The sequence below is a fragment of the Thamnophis sirtalis genome, unplaced genomic scaffold, assembly GCF_051295495.1.
Source record: "Thamnophis sirtalis isolate CommonGarterSnake01/CBP01778 unplaced genomic scaffold, rThaSir2_p1.2 scaffold_3, whole genome shotgun sequence".
NCBI lineage: Eukaryota > Metazoa > Chordata > Lepidosauria > Squamata > Natricidae > Thamnophis > Thamnophis sirtalis.
Genome location: NW_028261383.1, coordinates 129,040,699 through 129,065,458, shown reverse-complemented (window position 1 = coordinate 129,065,458; position 24,760 = coordinate 129,040,699). Strand labels below are relative to the sequence as shown.

At 37.7% G+C, this 24,760-nt stretch overlaps 1 protein-coding gene across 6 annotated transcripts in view; it reads left to right on the top strand.

The window, feature by feature from the left end:
• SPAG9 (sperm associated antigen 9) overlaps positions 1–24,760 on the top strand; it is a 107,310-nt gene that overhangs the window by 5,486 nt on the left and 77,064 nt on the right. For 4 of the 6 annotated variants that reach the window (XM_087710038.1, XM_087710037.1, XM_087710036.1 and 1 more), the window contains exons 3-4: positions 11,130–11,200; positions 18,225–18,319. In XM_087710038.1, coding sequence (XP_087566164.1) covers positions 11,130–11,200; positions 18,225–18,319 — 166 coding nt within the window. Of the gene's footprint in view, positions 1–11,129; positions 11,201–18,224; positions 18,320–18,367; positions 19,177–24,760 lie in introns of those variants that run through there. The other 2 variants (XM_087710039.1, XM_087710041.1) reach the window with 2 other exon arrangements.

Below are 24,760 nucleotides of genomic sequence, written 5' to 3'. Positions count from 1 at the left end.
TTCAAGTTAAAATGATTCAAAATATTTTTAAAATGTTTCAGGAAATTTAGTGCTAAAAATTTCTATTATTATTCTATAATAACTATTAAATGTAAGGAGATCTCCAAAATCATATATTGGAGTTTTTAAGAAGTTATTTCTGATGGAAATAGCTAAACGCTTCAGAAAGAAGGCAAATAATAATAGAAAAAAATGTCAATTTTGATATGTACTTTACTGCAGTAGCTCTTCAAATTGTTATATTTTTTATAAATAGAGTATGCCTATTTTTAAAAAAATACTTTGATACATTATATTCAGAAACAGTTTTATCAGACAAAATCAATTCTTTGTAATCTGGCGATTTGTCCCATTCCATCCTCCAGCAGCCTAACAAATTATTGGACTTTAAGGATATTAATCCTGGATATTCGATCACCTTAAGTGAAAGTGTGACTGCTGACAATTTTTCTTGTACTCTCAAAGTGCCTTATCTTTCCTAATTTAATATTTTAGTTTATTTTCATTTAATGAACCTAAAAGCCTGTAAGGCATGAACCTGAAATATAATCTGTACTTCCAACAGTGCTTTGGTATACCAGGTAGATTCTTAGAAAATAGTAGATTGGGTGATTGCAATACAGTGTTTGCTTATCTTGTGATTTATAATTGTTTAAACATTTCATATGAGTCCACTATCTAGAACTCTACAAAACACTTCAAAGATGAAATGTTCCAACCTCAAATACCCTATTCTGATTTTTTGTGTGTGTTGAGGTTGGAAAAAGTTATTTAAGGACAGAATGTTTTGACCTCAAAATGCTTCACATATCTCTATTCCTGGCTCAGTGAATCCTTCATTAGGTAGGAAATCATATGATTATGTTTCCAGCTTGAAATGGAAAATGAAACAATAAAAAATAATAGAATCCAAGAAAGCAAAAAGAGAATTACATGAGAAATAAATATATAAAGAATTCCCATCCTGGAAAATGACTCCTCACTCACTTGGTAGTGAGTATAAAGAGTTCCCTAATATCATCACTTCTTCTTAGCTAACAAATATAAATCTCTCCACCCCACAATCCATTTCTTGTAAGTAGGCAAATTGGATAAATAATATCTTAATCCAGTTACCAACAAAAGATCCATACATAATTGTTAAGTTTTAGCATTGATTTATATAAACCATCTCACGTCTTAACTATAACAAAATCCCATTTAAAAGTTGAAATGGTTTCAACTTATTAATATGTAAAAAGTTTGACATGACAAAATGGGGACAATTCTCGCTTTATAAAAGACAGCTCCAATACACAATATTCCAAATATCTTCAAGTACAATTCCATATCTTCACTTTATAAGCTCAACCACATTTCACAAGTATAAAGTAATTCCAGTATCCAAATACAAATAAAAAAATGAAAGTTAAGCATAGTAGAAAGAAAGAATTTCTCCTTTAAAAAACTATCCAAACTTCCTTACTTTAGAGGAAAAATGTTAAATGTAAAACTGGTTTAAGTATGAAATAATCAAACAACAAATTTGTGAACACCTAGAAACAAAGTCATCACTAGAAACCAACATAGATTTGTCAGAAACAGATCATGCCAGACAAATCTTACTGCATTATTTGACAAAGTGACAAAATTAGTGGGCCCGCCAAATGCTGTGGAAATGATTTATTTGGACTTCAGTAAAATATTTGATAAAATTGATCACAAACTGCAACTTGATAAGCTAGAAAAATGTGGGTTAAACAGCATCATTACCAGATGGATTTGTAACTGGCTGACCAACCGCACTCAATATGTAATCCTTAATGGAACTGCATCTACATGGAGGGAAATATGTAGTGGGGTACCCCGATGCTCTGCCTTAGGCCAAATACTCTTCAATATTTTCAACAATGACTTAGACAAGGGGATAGAAGAGGGACTCATCACATTTTCAGATGACATCAAGCTGGCAGGAACAGCCAATACTCCAAAAGATAAACACAGGATATAGAACAATCTTGACAGTCTTGAAAATTGGACCTTGCCAGACTTGCCCCAGTCTGATCGCTGAGGGAAGAGAAACCTTTGACTCTATTTGGTTGAAGTGAAAGGTACTTTTACTAAGAGATGCTGGATGCATCTCAGACAAAATCTGAGTTTCCTGCGCAACAAGACAAAACTATTGCCTTCAGTCCTGTCCCTCCCCCCACGACCTGTCTAAACCCACTCAATGCGATGCCGCCTGAAAGTTTTGGGAACATGGAGGCGTTTGGGCTGTTAACTTTTCACACTCAGGGCAAATGGCCTTGAAGATACCTGGGCATGAACAGTGATTAGCTTTTCTTTAGCTGTCATTCCCTCCTGAATTCCCACACAAAAATACATACAGGTTTATTGCTTCCAATTTGTCATCCCCCCTGCTATTTCCCCCTGTTCTTTGATGGCAGGTTGCAAGGGTGGCCCCAAGCTGAAAATGGTGGATCTGACAGGCTCTTGTTGTGGCCTGCCAGTGGAGCTGGTGGCAGACTCAGACAGTGAGGAGGTTGGGGAAGAACATGGGCCAGTCCTGGAGTCTGGGGAAGGCTCTGACGAGTGCTCTGTGTCGGAGGCAGAAATGGGGCCAGGACCAACTGGTAGTTATCAGCTGCCTTTGGAATCGGATATCAGTAGGGCAGAAGAACAGTTGTATCAGTGGGGCAGAAGAAAAGTTGGAGCCTGTTCCCAATGTGCACAGAGCTGCCAAAAGAAGGGAACAGCTAAGGAACAAGGGCTGACTTGGGAGTAAAGGCACAGGTGGACATGAATGGTCCCATCTCTGCCTCCGACACGCCCCAGACTCCAGGACTGGCCCATGTTCCTGGCGAGCCACAACAGCCCTATCTAACAGGATAAAACTCAGTGTAGAGAAAAGCAAGGTTTTACATTTAGGCAAAAATCTCAAATGCACAAGTATAGAATAAGTGGTACCTGGCTCAACATTAGTAACTGTGAGAGGGAACTTGGAGTCCTAGTGGACAATCACTTAACTATGAACCAGCAGCATGCTGCAGCTGCCCAAAAAGCCAATGCAGTCCTAGGCAGCATTAATAGAGCAATAGAATCAAGATCAAATGAAGTGTTAGTGCCACTTTATAATGCTTTGGTAAGACCACACACATGCAGGTTGCAGGAATTGGGTACGTTTAGCTTATTGAAAAGAATGACTAACTTCCTTAAATTAATTGACAATTTCTAAAAATAGTTAGAAAGAGAAGTACACAAACCTAGTGTCCTCAAAAGGCTCCAATATGCAGCTGGAGCAAAATGATGAATTCCCCCATCCCCCTGTCCCCTCCCCTCCACCCGAGGTAACTGTCTTGTGGTCTCTTCATGAGAAAAAGGAACGGTTGTAAGGAGAAGCAGCTTGGGCAGTTTCACATCAGAAGATCAAAGGGAACTGATCCACTTCTGTTCCTTTGTAGAAGCTGCAAATAGCCAGCATCATTTGCCTGTCCTCAGATGGCTGGCTTCCCCCAGAAGCCCATTAGCTATCCTCCCCTGAATGCCCTCCTGGGCTGGAATAATTACAAGGAGAGAATTCCATTTTACATTTACATTCATTGGGGAGGAAGGGATTACAAAACAGTAAGTGGGCATACTATGAGGGAATACACATTGAAAGCAATGTGCTGGCACCAGCAGATACAAGTGTGTTAGGCAGACAGCCCAGTGTATTTCCCACTGTGTGCTTTCTTTCTTGTTAATCCTTTCCTCTCTAATCTCTCCAACTGTTAGAAATTTTCTGTTTAGTCCACCTGCAATTTATTTTTCTTAAATTTTGTATGCTTGAGAACTTCATCTTCCTGTAATTTCTAGTGTCCCAGGTCATTTGTATAAAAATATAGTACTACTGTAATTGTTTACTCTAAGCTGCTTAATCACTTGGCATTTTGGCCAGTGATGGTGAACCTTTTAGATACCGAGTGCCCCAACTCTGCGCGCACATGCACAAACTGAAAGGTGCACATGCATGTGAACATGTGCATGCGCAGCAGAGACTTGAAGACTAGCTGGCTGGCGGGAGGCGGGGCATCCCAATGCCGGCCGGGTGGCAAGAGGTAAGATCTTCTTTTGTGAGCTTCTGTTTCATTGTTGCAGGGAAACAGAAGCTCACAAAAGAAACGCCACAGAGATCTGACCTGCGGTGATGGCACGCATGCCAGCAGAGAGGCCCACCTCTGACATGTGTGCCATAGTTTCATCATCACGGATCTAGGCCTTCCTGTGATTTATTTTTGTAAAGGAAGAGTGTTCTTTAGGAAATGCACAGTTTGGCTTACATTTTAATTTCCCAGAGCTATATGTATTCTTAATTTAAAGACAGATAAAGATCTATAAATTAAGAGTAAGAATGTCACTTTTCTTCTAAGTGTAATATAGCCTATCTGAAATTAAAATAAAGATGAATTTGGATTGTATAACAATCTCTCACTTTAAATGTTATTGTTATACTTAAAATAACCTAAAAGAAGATAGTTCTGTGTAATTTATCTTAAAAATGTCCACCTCCTCTTTTCCAGATTCATAAAGTTCTTTATTCACTAAATAATGCATGTAATGTAAATGAATAATTCCTGCTATCTGTTGCTTGGGTTATTTATCTTGTGAGAGTCTTTATTTTACCAGCACTGTTGTTGATAATGCTCTTGTATGCTAGTATTACCATTTCATTTATTTATTCAGAATTGTAGATAACACAAGATATAAAACTTGTGATGTTCTTTTCAGATGTCCTGGGTTCACAGGCATTGACTGTGTTTGCATGCCAGTCAGTTTGGAATCTTGCTAAGCGTCATGCATGGAGTCTATTTTTTCTCCTTGTTCTTTGGGCTTAGATGAGACAGTAACCTAACCACAAAAAGCAAAAGCTTGCAGCCAAATGCTGACGTTTTCTTTGCCATTTAAAGGAACAAATCCTGATGTGAAATCCTGGCTAGTGTGAGTTTTAAGCATGCAATGTATAGCTGGCCTGAAATCTATGCTTAAGAAAAAATGACATGAGGAATCAAAGTAGATGCATTGTATTTAAACCTTGGAACAGTATATTTTACCTTTTCAGACAAAAAGATGGAAAGAGTGCTTTATCAGTATCCTGATAATTTCAGTTTAGAATAATTAATATTCTGAATTGCATTTGCTTTGAACAGAAGTTTGAGAATCAGTCTGGAAATTAACTAAGATTCAATAAGAATCATATCAGATAACAAAAAAAGACCTTACACTGGCTAAGAGCATGTGGAACACCCCCCCCTCCCAAGAATGAAATATTTTGGGAATGTTAAAAGAAGCAAAATATTATATTTCCCCAAAGGAGAAATGGAGAAACATGCTCTTAGAGGCAGAAAGCATCCCCAGTCTTACTTAATGTGCCTATTCACAAACAAGACACCTTCACCTCCAGGTGATGGGATTAAGGACAGGACATGATCTTAACACCTTTCATTGAGAAAAGTGGAAACAATACCTAAGAATTGAGGCGTTTGAACTATGGTGCTGGAGAAGACTCCTGCGAGTCCCTTGGACTGCAAGGTGATCAAGGTTCTAGAGGAAATCAACCCTGACTGCTCTTTAGAAGGCCAGATCCTGAGGATGACAATCAAATACTTCAGCCACCTAATGAGAAGGAAGGACTCACTGGAGAAGAGCCTAATGTTGGGAATGATTGAGGGCAAAAGAAGAAGGGGAAGACAGAGAATGTGGCGGTTGGGTGGAGTCACCAAAGCAGTAGGCATGACCTTAAATGGACTCCAGAGAATGGTAGAGGACAGGAAGGCATGGAGGAACGTTGTCCATGGGATCACGATGGGTTGGACACAACTTCACAACTAACAACAACAAAGATAGGCAGTCTAGCTAGAGGCAATAGATAACAGGATAAAATCAAATTCACATGCCTGCAGGATTAGGATTAAGGAAGTGATAATTAAGACACATCATGCGCCTTTACAAAACAAGTAAAATTAATCAAATAATAAAAAACCACGAAGCAATCCTCCAGATTACAAAATGCTGTAAAAAAAAAACCTATATAAAAGCCCATGTAAAACCAAATCAATTTGTCAGCTGTCCCAGAACCGCATGCTGTGTGCATGTTAGTTCTGCTCATCAATGAACAGAGACTTCCTTTCCAATCAGCCTCCATGTTATTTCCAGCGTCTTTCTCCCATCTTGGAATTAAATCAGATGGATTTTCCTTCCAACAAGCAGGAAAGTTGAAGAAGGAGACAAAGGGACTAATTCTGGCTGCAGATGACCAAGCCTTAAGATTAAATACATATAAAGCCACAATTCAGAAGATAGCAATAGACAACAAATGTAGCCTCTGCCAAAAACCTGGAGAAACAGTGGATCATACATAGCTAATTGCTGCAAGCTTGCAGAGGCTGATTAGAAACAAAGGCATGACAAAATAACAACAATGCATTGGAATGTCTGCAAGAAATAGTGCTGGCCTGCAAGTAAGAACTGGTGGTCTACAAAATAGACAAATTAATAAAAAATGAAGAAGTGGTCTGTAATTTTAGAATTCAAATAGACAAGCACCTGCCTCATAATACCTTAGACTTAATAATTGTCAATAGAAAAGATAAAAAAATCTAGATAGTGGACTTTGCAGTCCCTGGAAAGAGCAGAAGAGAAGAGAAAAGAGAAAACCACAAAATACAAGAGCTGGAAAAAGAAGTAGAATGACTGTGGCAACAGATAATACAAGTAGCAATAAGTGCCTTGGGTGCCATCCCAAAACATCTGGAGCACCCTTGAATACCATCATCTTTAACAAAATTGTCAGCCAAAGGCAGCATTACTTGGAACAGCTTACATACTGCGACAATACCACTAATATTAAAGAAAACATTTGACTATCCTAAATCCTTGGTAAGAGAGGACAAAAACGCTAAATCCAGTCTAAACCTCTGTCTAACTATGTATCTAAGCATAATAAATGAAACATGCTTGTCATCCAATTCTCAGTGGCTCTGGATGGCTCATGATAGTCAAAAAAATTACAATAAAATGAAGATATTATAATATTAATGCATAGACAAACAATAGAGAAAATTTCAGGGGAAGGGGGAAAAAGAAAGAGGACAGCCAGAAGCAAGGGGGATGGACATGATTACACTATTGACAGGTGTGCATTTGGAAGACTAGAAGGACCAAACTGGGGACAGACTGTCCTGGAGAAAATCTATCTATGTGGCAATTGAAATTCAGTACTGATTTGATTGCACATAATTCAATAATTGCAAAGAAATAACCATTCTTTTTTAAGGGAAAAAACAAAGCAAATTTACAAATTTAAGATGATGGGTCATATATAATCATACATATGTATGTATGAAATCTTATCTAAGATAAGGACCATTTTGAACTAAGTTGTTTATCTTAGGAAGGAGAGCAAAATGATATAACTTGTTCATTTAAAGGTAGAATTTGCTAAAATATTGCCTTTTCATGATTCTGTGCCTACATAGCTATTGTCTTGTAGGAGAAATGGATGCAGCAGCTGTTAAGGAGGAGTTATGCAGAACTGAAGAGCAAAGTGGAGTGTGAGCAGCTGTTCAATCTTCTGTGCGTTCAGTGGAACAAGGCTGATTTTCTGTATTCTTGCCTTTATGTTGGGCATCATCATATGACATGCTAAATTGCATTGTGCTTTAGGGTGATGCCCTGATTCTTTAAAAAATTAGAACATAGCTAAAGCAGAGTTAATCAACTCATCCCTTGCTTTAAGTGATGTTACTTTATAATGTGGAATGTAATTTGTGTATGGGCAGCGATTTTTTTTTAATCCTCTGGCTGCTTTGCTTCCATTGTGTTTTTACCAAAGCGGTTGGGCAGGTGTTTTTTTTTAATTTCATTTTTTTTTGCAGAGGTCAAACCATTGCTTTCTCCAAAAAGGGAGGTATTGGGGAAGGGGGGGAAATGTAAATAATGTTGACCAGTTAGTTCAAGTATACCGTATTTTCACGACCATAAGCCGCACTAAAAATCCTAAATTTTGATCCAAAATCGGCAGTGCGGCTTATAACCCGGTGCGCTTTATATGTGGAAAAAGATCTCCCAGCTGCTTTGCTCCTCGCGACTGCAATAGATGTCCAGAGGCGGCTTTTGGGGCTGGTGGGGATTGGATTTCCGGCTCGGTGGCCCCTGTCGCTTCTGGACGTTGTGGGGAGCCGAGGAGAGTGTGGGGGGGAGCGCGCGGCGGTTCTTGGCGCTCTGGGAGGCGGGAGAGGCGCGCGGTTTGGTTTCTCCTCCCTGGGCGTCGCGGCGGCGGCCCCGGGCGCGCCGATCCCCGTGTTTTTCGCATCGGGGCATGCTCTTGCAGCACGCCCCGATGCGAAAAACACAGAGATCGGGCGACGTCCAGGGAGGAGAAATCAAACCGCGCGCCTCTCCCGCCTCCCAGAGCGCCAAGAACCGCCGCGCGCTCCCCCCCACACTCTCCTCGGCTCCCCACAACGTCCAGAAGCGACAGGGGCCACCGAGCCGGAAATCCAATCCCCACCAGCCCCAAAAGCCGCTTCTGGACATCTGTGGCTCCCGGCGCTCCAGGAAGCACCGAAAGCAGCTGGGAGAGGCGCGCGGCTTGGTTTCTCCTCCCTGGACGCTGCAGCAGCAGCCCCAAACTCACCGATCCCAGTGCCTTTCGCATCGGGGCGCGCTGCAAGAGCATGCCCCGATGCGAAAAACACAGAGATCGGTGAGCCCGGGGCCGCCGCTGCGACGTCCAGGGAGGAGAAACCAAGCCGCGCGCCCCTCCCAGCCGCCCTCGGCGCCCCCCGGAGCGCCAAGAACCCTCGTGCCGCTCCTCGCGATGTCCAGAAGCGTCGGGAAATGTGCGGCTTATAACCCGGTGCGCTTTATATGTGGAAAAAGTTAAAAAAATTAACGTTAATTGATACTGCGGCTTTTAATCCGGTGCGGCTTTTGGTCGTGAAAATACGGTAAATGGAACTGCCATGTTTAAAAGAGCTTGCAGAAAAGGCAAAAATATAGTCATCATTTGCTGTATTGCCAATAAGTATTTGTTGATAGGTCATTTTTGATTGCAAAGAGTGGTCTACTGCATGTGTTGGAGGGATGTAAATATGACTAGGTACTCTTGCTGTTCTTTATAAACTGTTCTGGGATACTTTCCATTGAAGGTTTAATTCAGTATTAGTGGATTAAATACTTTGAAAAAAAGCCATTTTATGTATAATCATGTTATATCTGCCTACGTTATGCTGCAAAGTATGAAATATTTTAAGGAATTTCAGAAGAAAAACTTTTAAGTTATTAACCTGGCAAAGAATACTGTAGGTTAAATGGTAAAATGATTTATTATTTTGACCAAAGAAGTCTGTGTAAGTATTATGGAAACATCTTCCATTTTAAATTGGATAGAGGAGCCTTTGTATAGAATTTTTGTTTAAATGGTAGCAATGCGGAGACTCCATGTAGTTTTCTGCCAGATGGAAACAAACAATGGCTCCACTTTTCTTCATTTACCTCTTAGCAAGTACAGTTTAGGGGCAGCTAAAACAGGCTGTTGATACCCTTTGGTGTCTGATGAGTTCTACCATGTCAACAGAGGCCAATTTTGAAGCTTCGTATCTTATTCGACAGCTTTTGTTTTGACATCTATAGTAGGGCTGCTATTTTGTTTCTTCCCTACTGCCTTTTTTCAAGTCTGAGAAAAACATTTTCTGAACTTGAGGACAGTTCTTAATCATCTTTTCAAATGAGGCAGCTTCCTCTAGGCCCTAGAGGCCCTAAGGTTTGAGCTTCAGTGTTTTCTAATTTCTCAATTAACTTCAAATATATTAGCAGAATAATGTTAGGCTATGGTTCTCTTTGTATCAGGAATATCCTTGAGCCATAATGGTCTGCTGACTTTTCGATCAATGGTTAAAAATAATGTATCATGCTATGTTCTGGAATTATTCTTCTGCTCTCTCTTTCTCTCTGTGTGTATAAATATGTTCCAGGTATTTCCATTAAAGGGTTTAAAAAAAAATAACTTAAACTATAGATCAATCTTCCCCAGCCTAGTGTGTATACCAGATATATTGGACTACAGGATAATAATTTGGTAAACTTGATAAGCTTGATGAGAAATGTCCTCCATCATATGGAGGAGGCTATATTTTGACCTTGTTGATCATACAATAATACCCAACATTATCCATGTCTTTGAATAACTTTTTCATGTTGACCATCTGTTGTCAGATAGTGCCTTCAGTTTGCAATTACTTAGCTGTGGATAAAGAACATTAACGGACTATGCTCTTAGATGTTTAAAGAAAACTGATAGCATTAGGCCGCAATATAGGGTGGTTAAAAAATTTTGCTATATGAATTTGCTACCACCAAATCTGGAGAACGTTCCTGTTTGTTCAGGAAGCAAAAGAATCCAAAGTACTACCTTTAATTGACACCACATATGTTCCCATAATGGCAATAAAGTAATCCACTAGATGGAGCAGAAGTATAATTGACAAATAGCTCAGTTTAGAGGAAATTGAGATTATATATCTTCTCTACTTTCCCTTGTGTAGTTAATCAGGGTGGTATAAAGTAGATAAATTTAATATTTGCTATGTGCTTAGAGGCTGCTAAGCTCTTCTTTAAAACAATAACTAATGATGTACTGCTGAGCAAACTTATTATGATATGTTTTATTGTTTTCTACTTCCCCATGGTTAAAAACATACATAGTTGGCTAATGATACTTTGCCAATTTGTTAATTTGATTCTGTTGTAGTGCTGTTTTAGGTTTCTCATTTTTATACTTCTAATGTTAAACTAATATGGTGGGGGAATGATCAAATGTAACTCTAGGATTTTGTAACAATGTGGTACTGGGCGATGTGCGCAAAATCCTTGTTTTTCGGGATAATTTCTATTATATTGCATAAAAATTTCATGAACACATTTTTTCTAAAATTTGGCTTTCTCGGTTTGTGTCAAGAGCAACAAGCAAGCAAGAATATTTCTTTTTCCTGAAGATAGATAAAAATAGCTTTTGAATTGATAGCTTGGATTTGTAAAAACTAGGTTGAGGTAAACATCTTTTGTTTCTATTGTTGAAAATAGTAAACTGAATGAATTATTTTCTTTTTCAGTTAGTAGATTGGAGGAGAGGGAAGCGGAACTAAAGAAGGAATACAATGCTCTTCATTCAAGGCATACAGAGGTAGGTAACCAGATATTACTTTAAGAACAAGTCCCTGAGTTCACTAATTACATAGAGGCAGTATTCAAAGAATATTAATCTGCATCAGCATTTTCTGAAAAATCTCATAAGGCTTTGATTCTTTGCTTTTGGAAAGGCATTGCAGGGTCTTGAATATTGCTGACAGGGTAGACACAGATGGCATATTGACAACACATGGTTTGAGTTCAGACACATGGTTAGTGGCATGATTGAATATGGCAAGGGAGAACTCATGGGAAAGATTGGCAGATGATTGAGAAAGGTAGGTAGTTCCTTTACTGCCAACTGATCAGTCCAGATAAGAATTTTATTTTTAATTGCCTAAAAAAGTATTGAGAAGAGCAGTCTGTTGAACTGGACTCTTTTCAGTTATAATGACCATTACAAATAGGGATCATCCTTATCATCTGGTATGCCATCTGACTCTGAAACAACTCTGGATGATAGAAATGATGATCCCATGAACTTTGGAAGCTCATCCTCTGTTTCACTAACAAGCTGCTCAGATGTTTGTATATTTTTGTAAAGCTTTTTCTGATATATGCCACTTAAACCCATATTTTCTTGTGGTAAAAGTATTAGATATGCATGCTTTTTAAGGCAACATCATTGAATGTAATCTGTCTAATGCCCAACCAAAGTATAGTCTAAATAAAAGGTTAGCAGCGTTTTTTCATTATGAAATCCTTGACTTATGACCATTTGTTTAGCGATTGTTTATTGCAGTGTGAAAACCTGACTTACGACTGCTCCTTTCAGTGTCCCCACATGATCAAAATTAGGGTTATTGTCAATCAGCATGTATTTATTGTGGTTGTATATGTGACTGCCATTTGTAGCCTTCCCAGGGAGCTTCCAACAAACAAATTCAATGTGGGAACCCTTAAACAACTGTGCGATTCACTTAATGACTGCAGCAAAAAAATCATAAAATCAGGTCCAATCACTGCCTCTCTTAGAGATGGAGGTTCCAATCCCAATTATGGTCTTAAGCCAAGGACTACACATACCCAGATTATATTTGTCAAGTAGTGAATAATGTCTTGATGCAAAAATTACTGTGAAGTACTACTGATGATAATTGTGGCCAGTGCAATTGGGGTTTTTCCTTTGGATGTTTATGTATATCATTGTCAAACTGTAGAATAATTGAGATGGATAAAAGAAAAGAAATATAAAGTATGCAAAGAACAATATTAAGTTAAAGATTGAAATAAAGCTATATAGGTCTTTTACTTTATGTAATGATTTTGAGGGGGGTGGATTCTGATCACTTTTTGAATCTCACAGATAGTATGTGGGAATTTGTATTCTTGCTTTTCAAGCAATATTTACCTCTCAAAGTGGGTCAGTTTAATACTTCTATACATCGCTGGCAATGAATGTTACACATTGATAAAACTGAGATAGAGAACATATTTAAAGGTTACAAGCTAAAAAATGTAACTATGGCAAAGTAGTGGGAGAAATTTCACATATGATATCAGTCATTATTATCAAATGAAATATATATATGAATTAATAGGCCACAGTCACAGACAATATAAACAGACAATATAAACAGAGAAGAAATCTGTAAGGTGCAGTATTAAGCCTTTCTTGTGCATTTGATTCCTGTGTTCTGCCCTCATCAAATCTTGAATAATAAGAAATAATTTCATCTTTTTTTCTCTGCAGTAGTCTGCATTTATCGTCTACAGCAGGGGGGTCAAAATTGATTTCATTGAGGGCTGTATCAGGGTTGTGTTTGACCTTGGGTAGCTGGGTGGGTATGGCCAGGGCAGGCAGCTGGACATTACTCATGTTGGGGATCCCTGTGGTGGCCCGAGTGTTCCACCAGTGAAAGCAGAGCTCGGGAGTCTAAGCTCCGTTTTTGCTGACAGAGGGCTGCAAGAGGCCCTTGTAGCCAAAAATAGAGGTAGTTTTTGCTGGCAGAAGCATTGCAGCCCGGTCCTTTGCTTTTCCAGGGCAGCCAAAAAGGTCAGATCTAAGCACCCACAGGGCTGAATCCAATCTGCGGGCCTTGACTTTGACACCCCTGGTCTAGAGTATTGTTGGTTAACATATGGCATACCTTGATATGTCTTTTGCTCATTTAATGGTATTGATAGTTCACGAACATTAAGTTATTTCTATTTTCCCTTAGAGACTTAGTGTGTTACCAATTAACTGTTATGTACCAATTAACTACTATATATGTGTGTTGTAAATCTCAATCAAGAATTTAATGTTATGTTTATTGTTCTCTGAATGGGTTTGGATTCTGTTCATATCACAATCCCTCATTTACAAAAGAATTGTAGCTATGTCTAGCCCACCAGATATTCTTCAACTTAGTTTAGGAAGCATGTTATTTGCTGAGAAATAACAATTGCATTCAAAATTATTACACAAACTTATTTGAAAGGAACTGATATTAGTAATCATATTAGTTCTTATAAAAATGCCTATTTTTTCTTATAGGTGTAATAGCTCTGGCATGGGAAAGATCTGATTATAATGATAAAATGCCTCCCACTTTGTCTGGGAAGTAAGCATTTAATAAAGACCACCCTCAATATATGATTTAATAAATTAGAAAATAGTTTGACTTCTATGAGTGGACATTTTCTGTAGAATATATGATATTTATTATATCATAATACTTGGGGATATATACAAAGAAGAAATTAAAATTACATATGTTATACATTACTGCTGCTTAACCATAAATATCTGTTAACTTAATTAAATCCATTACATTGTTTGATAATACTGAAACAAGCTACAGATAGTCCTCGACTTACGACTACAATTGAGCCTAAAATTTCCTCTTGCTAAGTGAAACATTTGTTAAATTAGTTTTGCCTCATTTTACGACCTGCCTTGCCACAGTTATTAAGTGAATCACTGCAGTTGTTTAGTTAGTGACACAGTTGTTAAGTGACTCTGGCATCCCCATTGATTTTGCTTGTCATAAGGTCAACATGACCCTTGGACACTGCAACCATCCTAAATATGACTCAGTTGCCAAGTATCTGAATTTTGATCCCGAGATTACAAGGATGCTTCACTATTGTAAGTATGAAAAACGGTCCCAAGTCACTTTTTTTAGTGCTGTTGTAACTTCAATCTGTCGCTAAATGAACTACCCATACTTGATTGAAAACATGTTTCTCTTCAAAGTATCAAATAGATTATGGACCACACAAAAAACATTGTAACATAGTTGTACAATACTAAATATTTTAGTTAAAACTTGCCTATATTCATCAGCAAGTTGAACAACTTAACATAGATGTATCAAATAAAAAGATTTTCAGTAGTGTGTCACTGTATGCTAGAAGAGTCAATTTGTGAAGATTAAAGATAGTGGTCATTTAGGATTTATGCCATTACTTTTAGATATTCAGAGATTTTAATCCTAATATATAGGTTGCTTTATCTGAGGCAGCTGGATCTGCTTTTTTCTGAGGGATAAAAAAAAACCTATATATTAAAATACAGTACTGTATTTTCTTGTGGCTCATCTGTAGCTGAAGTATTTTTGGTGCCTGGTAAACAGAAGTATTCTCAAACATGATGGAGAACATTAAGTGCTGTAAAACATACTTAAGAAGAAACGGCAACAATTTCAATGTACCGTAACTTAACCAAAAGTACCTCTTAGAACCCTCAGAATCTTTCTTAATGTACTGATTGATGAAGCCACCTTGAGTGCCAATTTGGTAATGGAAAGCATGAATAGAAAGCAAAGCAATGATTAAACCCGATCATTACCAAGAAATGTTAACAGGCAGCAATTAATGTCTCCCTTTGCCAAGGGAAAGTCTCAAATCTTTCATATATGTACTTCTCTATGCCTATAAAAAGAGACAGTGTGTCAGCCCTTCTTCATTCAAAGATCAGGAAAGAAAACCACAGGACTCCATTGATAGAAATCAAGTGTACTTTTACTAATTATAAATGAATAGAAGCGAAGCTAAGCGAAGTCTGATTATTTAGGCGCGAAAGCGAATAATATATTGTATAATTCATTCCCCTCCCCTTGGCATCCCGTGCACAGTCCAATCATAATTCTCCCAATTGTCAGGTGTGAGATAACTTCGAAAGGCATCACCAGGATGCAACGCTGGTTCCGTTGGCCTTGGCGGGAAACACTCCTCCTCCACATGCGCAGTAAGGTGGACAGTTCAAACTCTAGAATCTTCCTCCAGCACAACAATGAGTCCCCTCCCAAATACCATGCCCCCCCTCCCTGTTTCAATGGCAGCCGAAGCAGCAGCAAAGCGGAGGCTGACACAATGCGCTGTAATGGATAAAGGCAGCTGGCTAGAATAGAAATCTGGAGACCATGAATTCCAATTCTGCCTGTAGAAACAAAGCCAGCTGGGTGACTTTGGGTCAGTCAGTCTCACTCTAGGAAAAAGAGCATAACAGAATAACAGACCATGGCAAACTATTTCTGAAAACACTGCCAAGAAAAGTATAAAGGCAGTTCTTGGTCAGTCAGGATTAATCTCAGGATTAATGAACGCATATTTTTAAAAACTCAATTCTTGATCATAACATTTAATTTATGTTATGGTTATATAAGCAACAATGTAAAAATACCAATGATGCCTGATTTTCATTCTTTATTTTTTTATTTAAAAAAAGCAAATTATTACCCTGTTTCCCTGAAAATAAGCCCTCCGCAGATACTAAGCCCAATCGGGCTTTTTAGCGCATGTGCTAAAATAAGCCCTCCCCAAAAATATTCTTAATATTTCTTAATATTCTTAATATTCTTTATATTAAAATAAATACTCTTGGGCCCGGCGAGCTCAAGTAGTACTCAGCCTAGAATCATGGATCCCGTTGATTCGGGATGCATGCGACTCTACAGCGAAGGGATTGGCGATGCCGTACCGACGCTAAAGACTTAAGTCAAAGTAAGTCAAAGTCAAAAATATTGGAACACAGCAGCAGCCATGAGGTGACCACACTTGCTGCCTCCCACATCTCCAAAATAATAAGATCTGTGCTTATTTTGGGGGTCAAAATAAAGTAAGACTCTGTCTTATTTTGGGGGAAACACAATATTATTCTGAGTATTTGAAAGCCATATAGAAGTCTTATATTATCCAATTACAAAAATACACATCACAGATTAGAAATAATGCTATTTTTTTCTGAATTAATGGCATACAGTAGCATTTTTTAATTATTTCACTTCCACATAATTAATGTGGCCTCTCATGTTATTTTGCTTAATTTGAAATGTTTATGAAGATGTTTTTGATATATCAAATGACCACAATGCAGTATGAAATGATGATAGGCTTAGCTATAGATAGTCGAACTCAAAAAGAGATATTTGTACTAATTATAATTTACATGTATCTGTAATTTTATCTGTGAAGGGAGTTATTAATTACCTATGAAAATATTTCTATTTTAATGTTACAGTTGTTGGAATAATGTTTAATAAGCCATCCATCTTTATGAAATCATGTAAGCATGCATATGAGTCCTTTTCTGTGCATCATCTGATCCTACTTTGATGCTGAAGATATGGGGAATATTTTTCCACACATTTTAGAAATGTGATATTTTATCTGATATTAAAAAGCCTTTGTTAGAAGCTTTGATTTAGATCTGGCTGTCTTAACTCTTGGTAAAACCCTTGGTATATGTGTTTAATTTACTCAGATAAAAAAGTATCTCAATTGATTGTTGGTATATTAAAGAGCTTAAGCATGCACTTTTTAATTCTAGACTTATTTCCAATTAATTCTAATTCTACAGTAGGAATCTTAGAAAATGCATTTATATGAAATTGATCTGGAAGCATTTTATTGTGACACAAGTAGTAGAATCGGACGGATTCATGTTAATGACTAATATACTAAACTCATTATGAACGGATTCTGCAACTGTCTTATTCTTTCCCCTTATTCCCCCCCCCCCATAAGATACAATGCAATAAAGCCTTAGTCAGCTGTAGTCTACAGAATAATTGAACCAAGATCTTCACCTAGTCCAGACCAAGAAAGACCAACATCTCATTTTCAACAATGGAAAAACCACCAGGGTGTGATAGCAATATCCTTCTGTCCCTCATTGTAGCATAAATGGCATGCTGACACAATATACTAAAATTCATAATGTCAGATACATTGCTCTGAGCATGTGCGCTTTAAAAATATACTGTAAACTTAAAATAAGGGTGGGATATTAAATGTGCCAAATGAAAACCAGTGTCAACTTCTCTGGCTCAGTTCAGATGTAATCAGAAGCTACTTTGCTATCCCATTCCCCTTCTCATAATAAAGGGAGTTGGAAGCATAGCTCCTCTTGTGTTTAGAAGTCAAGTTACTGGTTTAATGATGGTTTCTGAAAAAGTTGGATCTGAAACCTTTCTTTGTTGAGACTTGTTTTCAGTTCCCCCAAATTTAGTTATTTGCAGGTAATTCTTCTGTAGTTAAAAGAAGATGCGAAAACTTCTTATTTCCTCACAGAATCTTCCACAACCCTTTCACATAATGAGGAATCATGGTTTCCCATTGCATCAGAACTGGGCACCAGTGTAACCTTCTCCAACCACCCATCTTTTCCCAAACAAATATGTGAAGTTTTCTCAGTTTATCAAGGTATCTTTTCCACTTGATCACGGATGGGGCTTCTACTGGTTCTCTTGGTTTGCACTTGGGTGACAGTGTATATTTGTCTCATGTTGCTGAAATGGTATAATTATATAAGAATGTGGAGGTGTTTTTTAAAAAAGGACCGCTTGTATTAATGTAAATTAAGATAAAGTTGTATATTGGAAGGGTAAAATAACTTTGGAACAATTAACGTATTATGAACACAGTTTTTGATGCATGGGATGATTTATATAGTCTGAAGTCCATAAAACATACCTCTGATAGTAGTTTCTTGATAGGGGGAATACTGGGGAACTGAAAGGAAATAATTAAAAAAATAGCTTAAATAGGTATGAAACAGTTTAAACTCTTTTACTCCCCCCTTTTAACAACAGATGATTCATAATTACATGGAACACTTGGAAAGAGCAAAATTTCATCAGTTGACAGGAGGTGAACAGCCAGAGCCCATCACGCACAGTAGAATTAGGTAAGCTTCATTGATTTTTGCCTGAGTAAAACCTATTCAGTTTGGTTTCAAACCTTTGTATTTTTGATCTTGAATAATGAATAATCACACTTATATTTTTGCTGGAATATCAGAAAGACTGTAGAAGTTTTGCAGGAGGAATGAACATATTGTAATGGGATTGCCTTGCTGACACTTTTTAGGATTAAAACTCATTTTGTGTAGCAGGATTTTTCTTTCCCTTCTCCAACGGAGATGAAGAACAACCAAAGGATATGCAATTAAGGGTGTGAAATAACTGAATCTCATTTCCATTTTTATACTATTGTGCACATTTCATGAAAGGACATCTCCAACTAAAGCTTTGTCTACATTATGGAGACGCCTGAGTTTCCTGTCCAATCAAGTGGAGCCAAGCTGCAAAGGTTCAGCGTAATGGGTGGAGGAAACTGCCAACGAGCTTGCTTGTATCCTTAGGTTGCTGCATAGATGCTGAAGCAAAGAGAAGCCGCTCGGATTGCTTTTTTCTTTCTAAGTGGGGGAGGAGAGCGAGGTGATGTCATTTTGCTTTGGAGCTGCTGCAGAAGATAGTGGAAAGCGGCTGTTGATGGCATTGTTTCTGTGGCGGCAGCTCAATGACAGACTTTTACTACAAAGATACTCTCTTGTCCCCTGCGTAGCCTCGGTTCTTGCATTTCACCATGCCAGCGCAGCGCCATGAGTCCTGGATGCATGCTGCTATTTGTATTTGGCTTCGTTGGCGGGGCGGTGGTCATTAATTCAGCGATTTTAGTGTCTCTTTCCGTTTTGCTGCTTGTGCACTTTTCTATATCCACTGGTGTGCCAGCTCTGACGCAGAATTTACCAAGGATTCTCAGGTATTCTGACCCTGGAACCTTTGTTTTTTTAAAAAAAATAATTCTTTGTTCTTAACCTACCATGTTATTTCTCCTCTTGAGTAGGAGTGAAAAGCAGGAAATGGTGGGGTGGTGCTGATTTTAAGAGCCATTTTCAAATCACAATTTTTATATTTTGTAGAAAATGTACAATTTACTATTGTAAAGACAGGATGGGATTTTTGATGTGCTTTGTTTGAGATTACAAAATCAGAGAAAATCTTGAGAAAATCCATAAGCTCTTTCAGGCAATTAGCAACTTCAAAAAGCTTTCTGTAACAGCCTTTCGTTTATTCAGTTTGTGTTTTGCTTTCAAGAATCTTGTATAAACTGCCTGGGATTGATTCTTCAACACAGATTATTCAAATGGCATAATTGCATTTTATTTCTCTAAATAGATTGTGGGCATGCATTTAGGTATATTATAATGTGAAAAATAGGATATAAATGTATACTTTTTAAACCTGTATCTAGTAATATTTTTTTCACCCAGAGTACTGAGTTGTAGATTGTTTGTCTGGACTTATTGAACTACTTTTATAGCAACATTGTTTAATATTGCTTCTTGAAAACTTCAATTTCTTAAAAATCAAATATCTACATTGGTGGCATGCATAATTGCATGCATATTAAGGTATAGCTAGCAAATCAAAATCAAGCATTGCAGTCTGATATCCACAATTCAGTAAAACATGTTTCTATCTGGAACCTTTCCCAAATGAAATTTTACCTATATAGTGCATATTTGGTGGAATCCATTTATCCAATTCTTATCAATTTGAACTCTGCTGTTACATAAAAGTATAGCAAGCAGCATATATGTCTTTTACAGGAACATTAATGTAAGTGGATCAATGAATGTATTTTGTTGAATTGCCTTGTCTCATAAGAACTTCTACAAACCTCCCATGGGGTATTAGGATTTCCATATTTCCCTGAAAGATCAAGGGAGAGAGGAGTCTTAACATAATCAGGAGATTCTGATAATCCAGTCTAAGAAGATTTAATTTAAAAGTAAAAGACCATAGAAAGTTTGAAGAATACAAAATGAAGACATTTAAATTTTATTGCAGATGGATCTTTTTGCCTTGTGAAAAATGTTTACAAAAAGCTGTTTAATGTATATGCCTACACACACACACACACACACACACACAATCACTCACTCACTCACTCACTCACAATTGTTTTTTGTAAACATTTTGGACAAAGCAAAAAATTTAAATGTCTTCATATCATAAATGTCTAACTCAGGTCTTAAATTGTAGGCGTGTATTTTGTAGAAGGCTGCAAATATTAGCATTCATGTTTTCAGTAGCTAAGAGTTACCTTTTATCTAGTTTTGCAAGCCAGTAAGGAATCTGACTAATTGTGAAGAATTGATTGTGAGTTTTCAAATGTGGTATTCCCACAATGAATAAAGGACCTGAATATTCTTTCATTCATACTATAGCTGAACATAGAAAGTAGAAAGGTAGAACTTCCCCTCACTCTTTTACAGTATAGCTAATATAAATGGAGTACAATGGTGGATTTAAGCACACATGTATAGAACCGGTAGCATCTTTCCATGGGTTATATTGTATTTGCACTTAATCCATTCCTACTTAACATTTGATTTTTAAAAATCATTTCCCCTCATTTTACTGTTGTAAGATGCCCAGAGTATCCCCATGGCAAGATGGATCTCAAATAAATTTAACAAAATATTTAAAAATCAAAATTAAACAAAAATTTTTTTGGTACTATTACAGTATGAGCATCTTCATATATTCTGTTAAAGACAGATTGCTTATAAGATCAGTCTCCCTAATAAAAAAAGAGTGGTTATGTCCTTTCCATTGACAAGACATATTTCAGGATCAAGTGGAAACTTTGAAACTAGAGGAAAATGATAAATTGAAGTCGTGGAATTCAAAATAATCCAAGTGGGAAGATTGAATTAGAGCTGTGTAAAGCATCCAAAGACACGCTGAACAAAGTATATTTTGTACAAGTGAAGTTCTCCTTGAAGAATTGAGGCTTAGGTTGTTCTTTGTGTCTTCTCTGCATTCAGCTGTTTTGTTTAGATGACAGACTGAGCCGAATGTACATGGAAAACCCGGGAAAGTGCTTAAAATTGCTAGGTTGGCCTTCAGAAGATGCAGCTGCCTCAGGGGTTTGAGAAGTGTTTTGTTCACACTAATACGCTACATGAAGTGTGTTTTTCATTGTTCTAGCATTAAGCCTTGTAAAATGACAGATTAACAGATATAAATGCCCCATATTATGGCTTGTTAAAATGTGTGAATGTTGCTCAATAAAGATGATTTAAACATGCCATGGCTTTGCTTAATGTGCATAGATAACTGAACCTTCTTTTCACACTCTTTTCACATGATACATAATAGCAGCATAATTTGCAGACTGGGAACCTTCCTATATTAAAACTGTATGGAAAACATGGATAGTTCATGTAGTAGCCACACTGTGTATGTTGTTGCTGATGGTGATCTACGTATGTGTGTATATCTATTCAAATAGATGTTTGTAATAGTTATCTGATGTCTGATAAACAATTATAATTAGATTATGGACTGTTTTTATGTGCAATCAAATGCAGTGAAGTTGCATTTTGATGAATTAGCGAGCCACTGCATATTAAGACACTGCCACACTTTGGATTCTATTCAGATAGGTGTTTTGGAATGTGCAGTAGCATAGAAATAGCATCTCCTGCAACTTTTTAAAGCAACTATGAGTTTTCCTGGGATTGCACAACTGCCTTCTGAAGCTCTTACCTGGTACCATGAGAAGATGTAATTATGTTAAAGAGTTGTAAACAAGGGACATATTTGTGCTCCCAAACAATTTTTAGAATTGAACAGGAGCTACTGTATAGGCATACAGTACATATGTGAATTGCCAACTTTTAACTGAATTATCTTGTTTTAATCAGGTCTAGATGGCACATACAGAAAAGTCTGGATTCCATACATTTTCTTAGCATTACATTTAATATGGTTCTGATGCTTGTGTATCTATTTGCATTATTTGTACATCACTTGAAGTGTTAATACCACTTTATAATGCCTTGGTAAGACCACACTTGGAATACTGCATTCAGTTTTGGTCGCCACAATGTAGAAAAGATGTGGAGACTCTACATCAGTGCAGAGAAGAGCAACAAAGATGATTAGGGGGCTAGAGGCTAAAACATACTAGGAACGGTTGCAGGAACTAGGTATGTGTAGTTTAATAAAAAAGAAGGACTAGGGGAGACATGATAGCAGTGTTCCAATATCTCAGGGGTTGCCACAAAGAAGAGGGAGTCAAACTATTCTCCAAGGCACCTGAGGGTAGAAGAAGAAGCAATGGGTGGAAACTAATCAAGGAGAGAAGCAACTTAGAACTGAGTAGAAATTTTCTGACAGTTAGAACAATTAATCAGTGGAACAGTTTGCCTCCAGAAGTTGTGAATGCCCCAACACTGGAAGTCTTTAAGAAGATGTTGGGTAGCTATTTGTCTGAAACGGTATAGGGTTTCCTGCCTAGGCAGGGGGTTGGACTAGAAGACCTCCAAGGTCCCTTCCAACTCTGCTATTGTATTATATTGTATTGTACATTCATAACCTGTATACAAAAATGGAAATAGCAAAGCTAATAATTTGAATTCTGTTCAGGGTAGAAGTAGGAAATTCTTTCAGGTCATTCAAATTTTTATACGCTTGGCTACTAATTGAAGATCTTTTAAAATGACAAACATTCATTCTTACCTTAAGCAAAATGTAGTTTTACATGATTTCTGAGTTTCATGTAAGTAAAATTTGGGGTCATCTGGAAACATTTATTTTTCTCATCAAAAGCTTCTTATGATTGCTCACAATGTTTAAAAAGGGCTAATATTAAAAACAAAACATTTTATAAAAATGAAGACAATACATGTACTCCTTGAGTTCCAACCATTTGTTCAGTGACTGTTGAAGGTATGATGGTTCTGAACAAAGGAGTTTATGACCAATTCTCAGGGTCCCAGTCATTGCAGCATCCCGCAATTGGGTGATCGCTGTTGCCAACCTTCTCTGCTGGGGAAAAAATCAATCGGAAAGCCAGCAGGGAAGGTCACAAGTCACTCCCCAACATTTCTTTGCTTGCACGCACTGCACCCCCCCTTTCCTCTTGGTTGCTTGTACCCATCAGCCCCCTATTTCCCAACCTCCCTATGCTCTCACACAAGTTTGCGGCATGCCTACACTCCTTGCCTGGGACCCTTTCCACTTAATGACCTGCAGATCTTGCGGTTATGACTGATTGCTTTCACTAAGCAATTTGGTCACCTGATGTTGCACTTTATGACCACATCAATTAGCAAAGACAGTTCCTTGTAACTAGAGGACTACCTGTAAAGTGGCATAAATCATGAGCAATGAATGAGATCAGAGTGAGCAGTAGCAACCCACCAATGAGGGGAATGACTTCCTTCATGACTTTGCTCAGTGAACTCCAGTCAAACCCCTTGGGTGAGACATGCTTTAAAAGAGCAGCATCATAAAAAAGGACCTACTTTTGTTTATTTATAGAAGTTCTAAGTTATATGAATACTGCCCATGTCGTTGCTATGAGTTACTCAAGAAATTCATACTGATGTATAATGATTGCCACCTTTGCTCACCTACATGAGCACTGTCTTCAGCATATTTGTTTCAGGAGACGTTTAACATAGGTACATCATAGAGACATGCTTACTACAGCTTTTGGATCTGTTTGAAATTGTCTACTTTGTTTACTAATGCTGAGAGCTGCTGCTACTTTGTTGGAAATTGTTTTTAGATTGATGTATAGTGTGCTGGTGACTAGTCAGAAAAAACAATAGCATGGCTTGTTTTTAGCTTATTTTTCACTTTGGTGGTAAGCAGAAATCAATGGCAGAAGAGAATTATAAACAAGCCTCCGGTGGACACTGTCAAGCTAATCAGGGCACTGAGAGGAAGCCAGCCCATATGATCTGATGTACACTTGGCATATAACCAGTAGTGCAGATATTGGCTGATTGTACTTATAGTTCCTCAGTTACTCCTTTTATTTAACTCCCTATACTGGTATTTTACTTTGTGTTGATTTGTTGAACCAGAGAGACTTATTCTGGTCATCTTCCATTGTTCGTGGCACAAACGATTCATTGCTGATATGTAACTATCTTTTCCGCCCGCACTTCGCCTGGCCAACTGTCAGCTCACCTTGCTTTCTCATTTTAGCCCATATTCCAATAAACATGTTGGTTGTTTTGCATATGCAAATGCTATTTCCTTAGAATAACCAAATGCTGCAGGGGAGCATTCCCCATATCTTTGGGGCAAAACCTCGTAGTATGATAGATGTGACCTACAGTCCTTACAGTAATAGCAAGGAGATAGCTGCCTGCAGCTATAGATGTCCTACACAGGAATGCTAGTGTAAAACGCTATAGAAACCTTAAGGTAGTTGAAGCAGTCTTTCTTGGTCTTGTTCCACTTGGAACCCTCCTTTCTGTGGGAAACTTGGCTGGTAGATACAATGTGAATGAAAGCTTTTATAGAGTGCAGAGCAA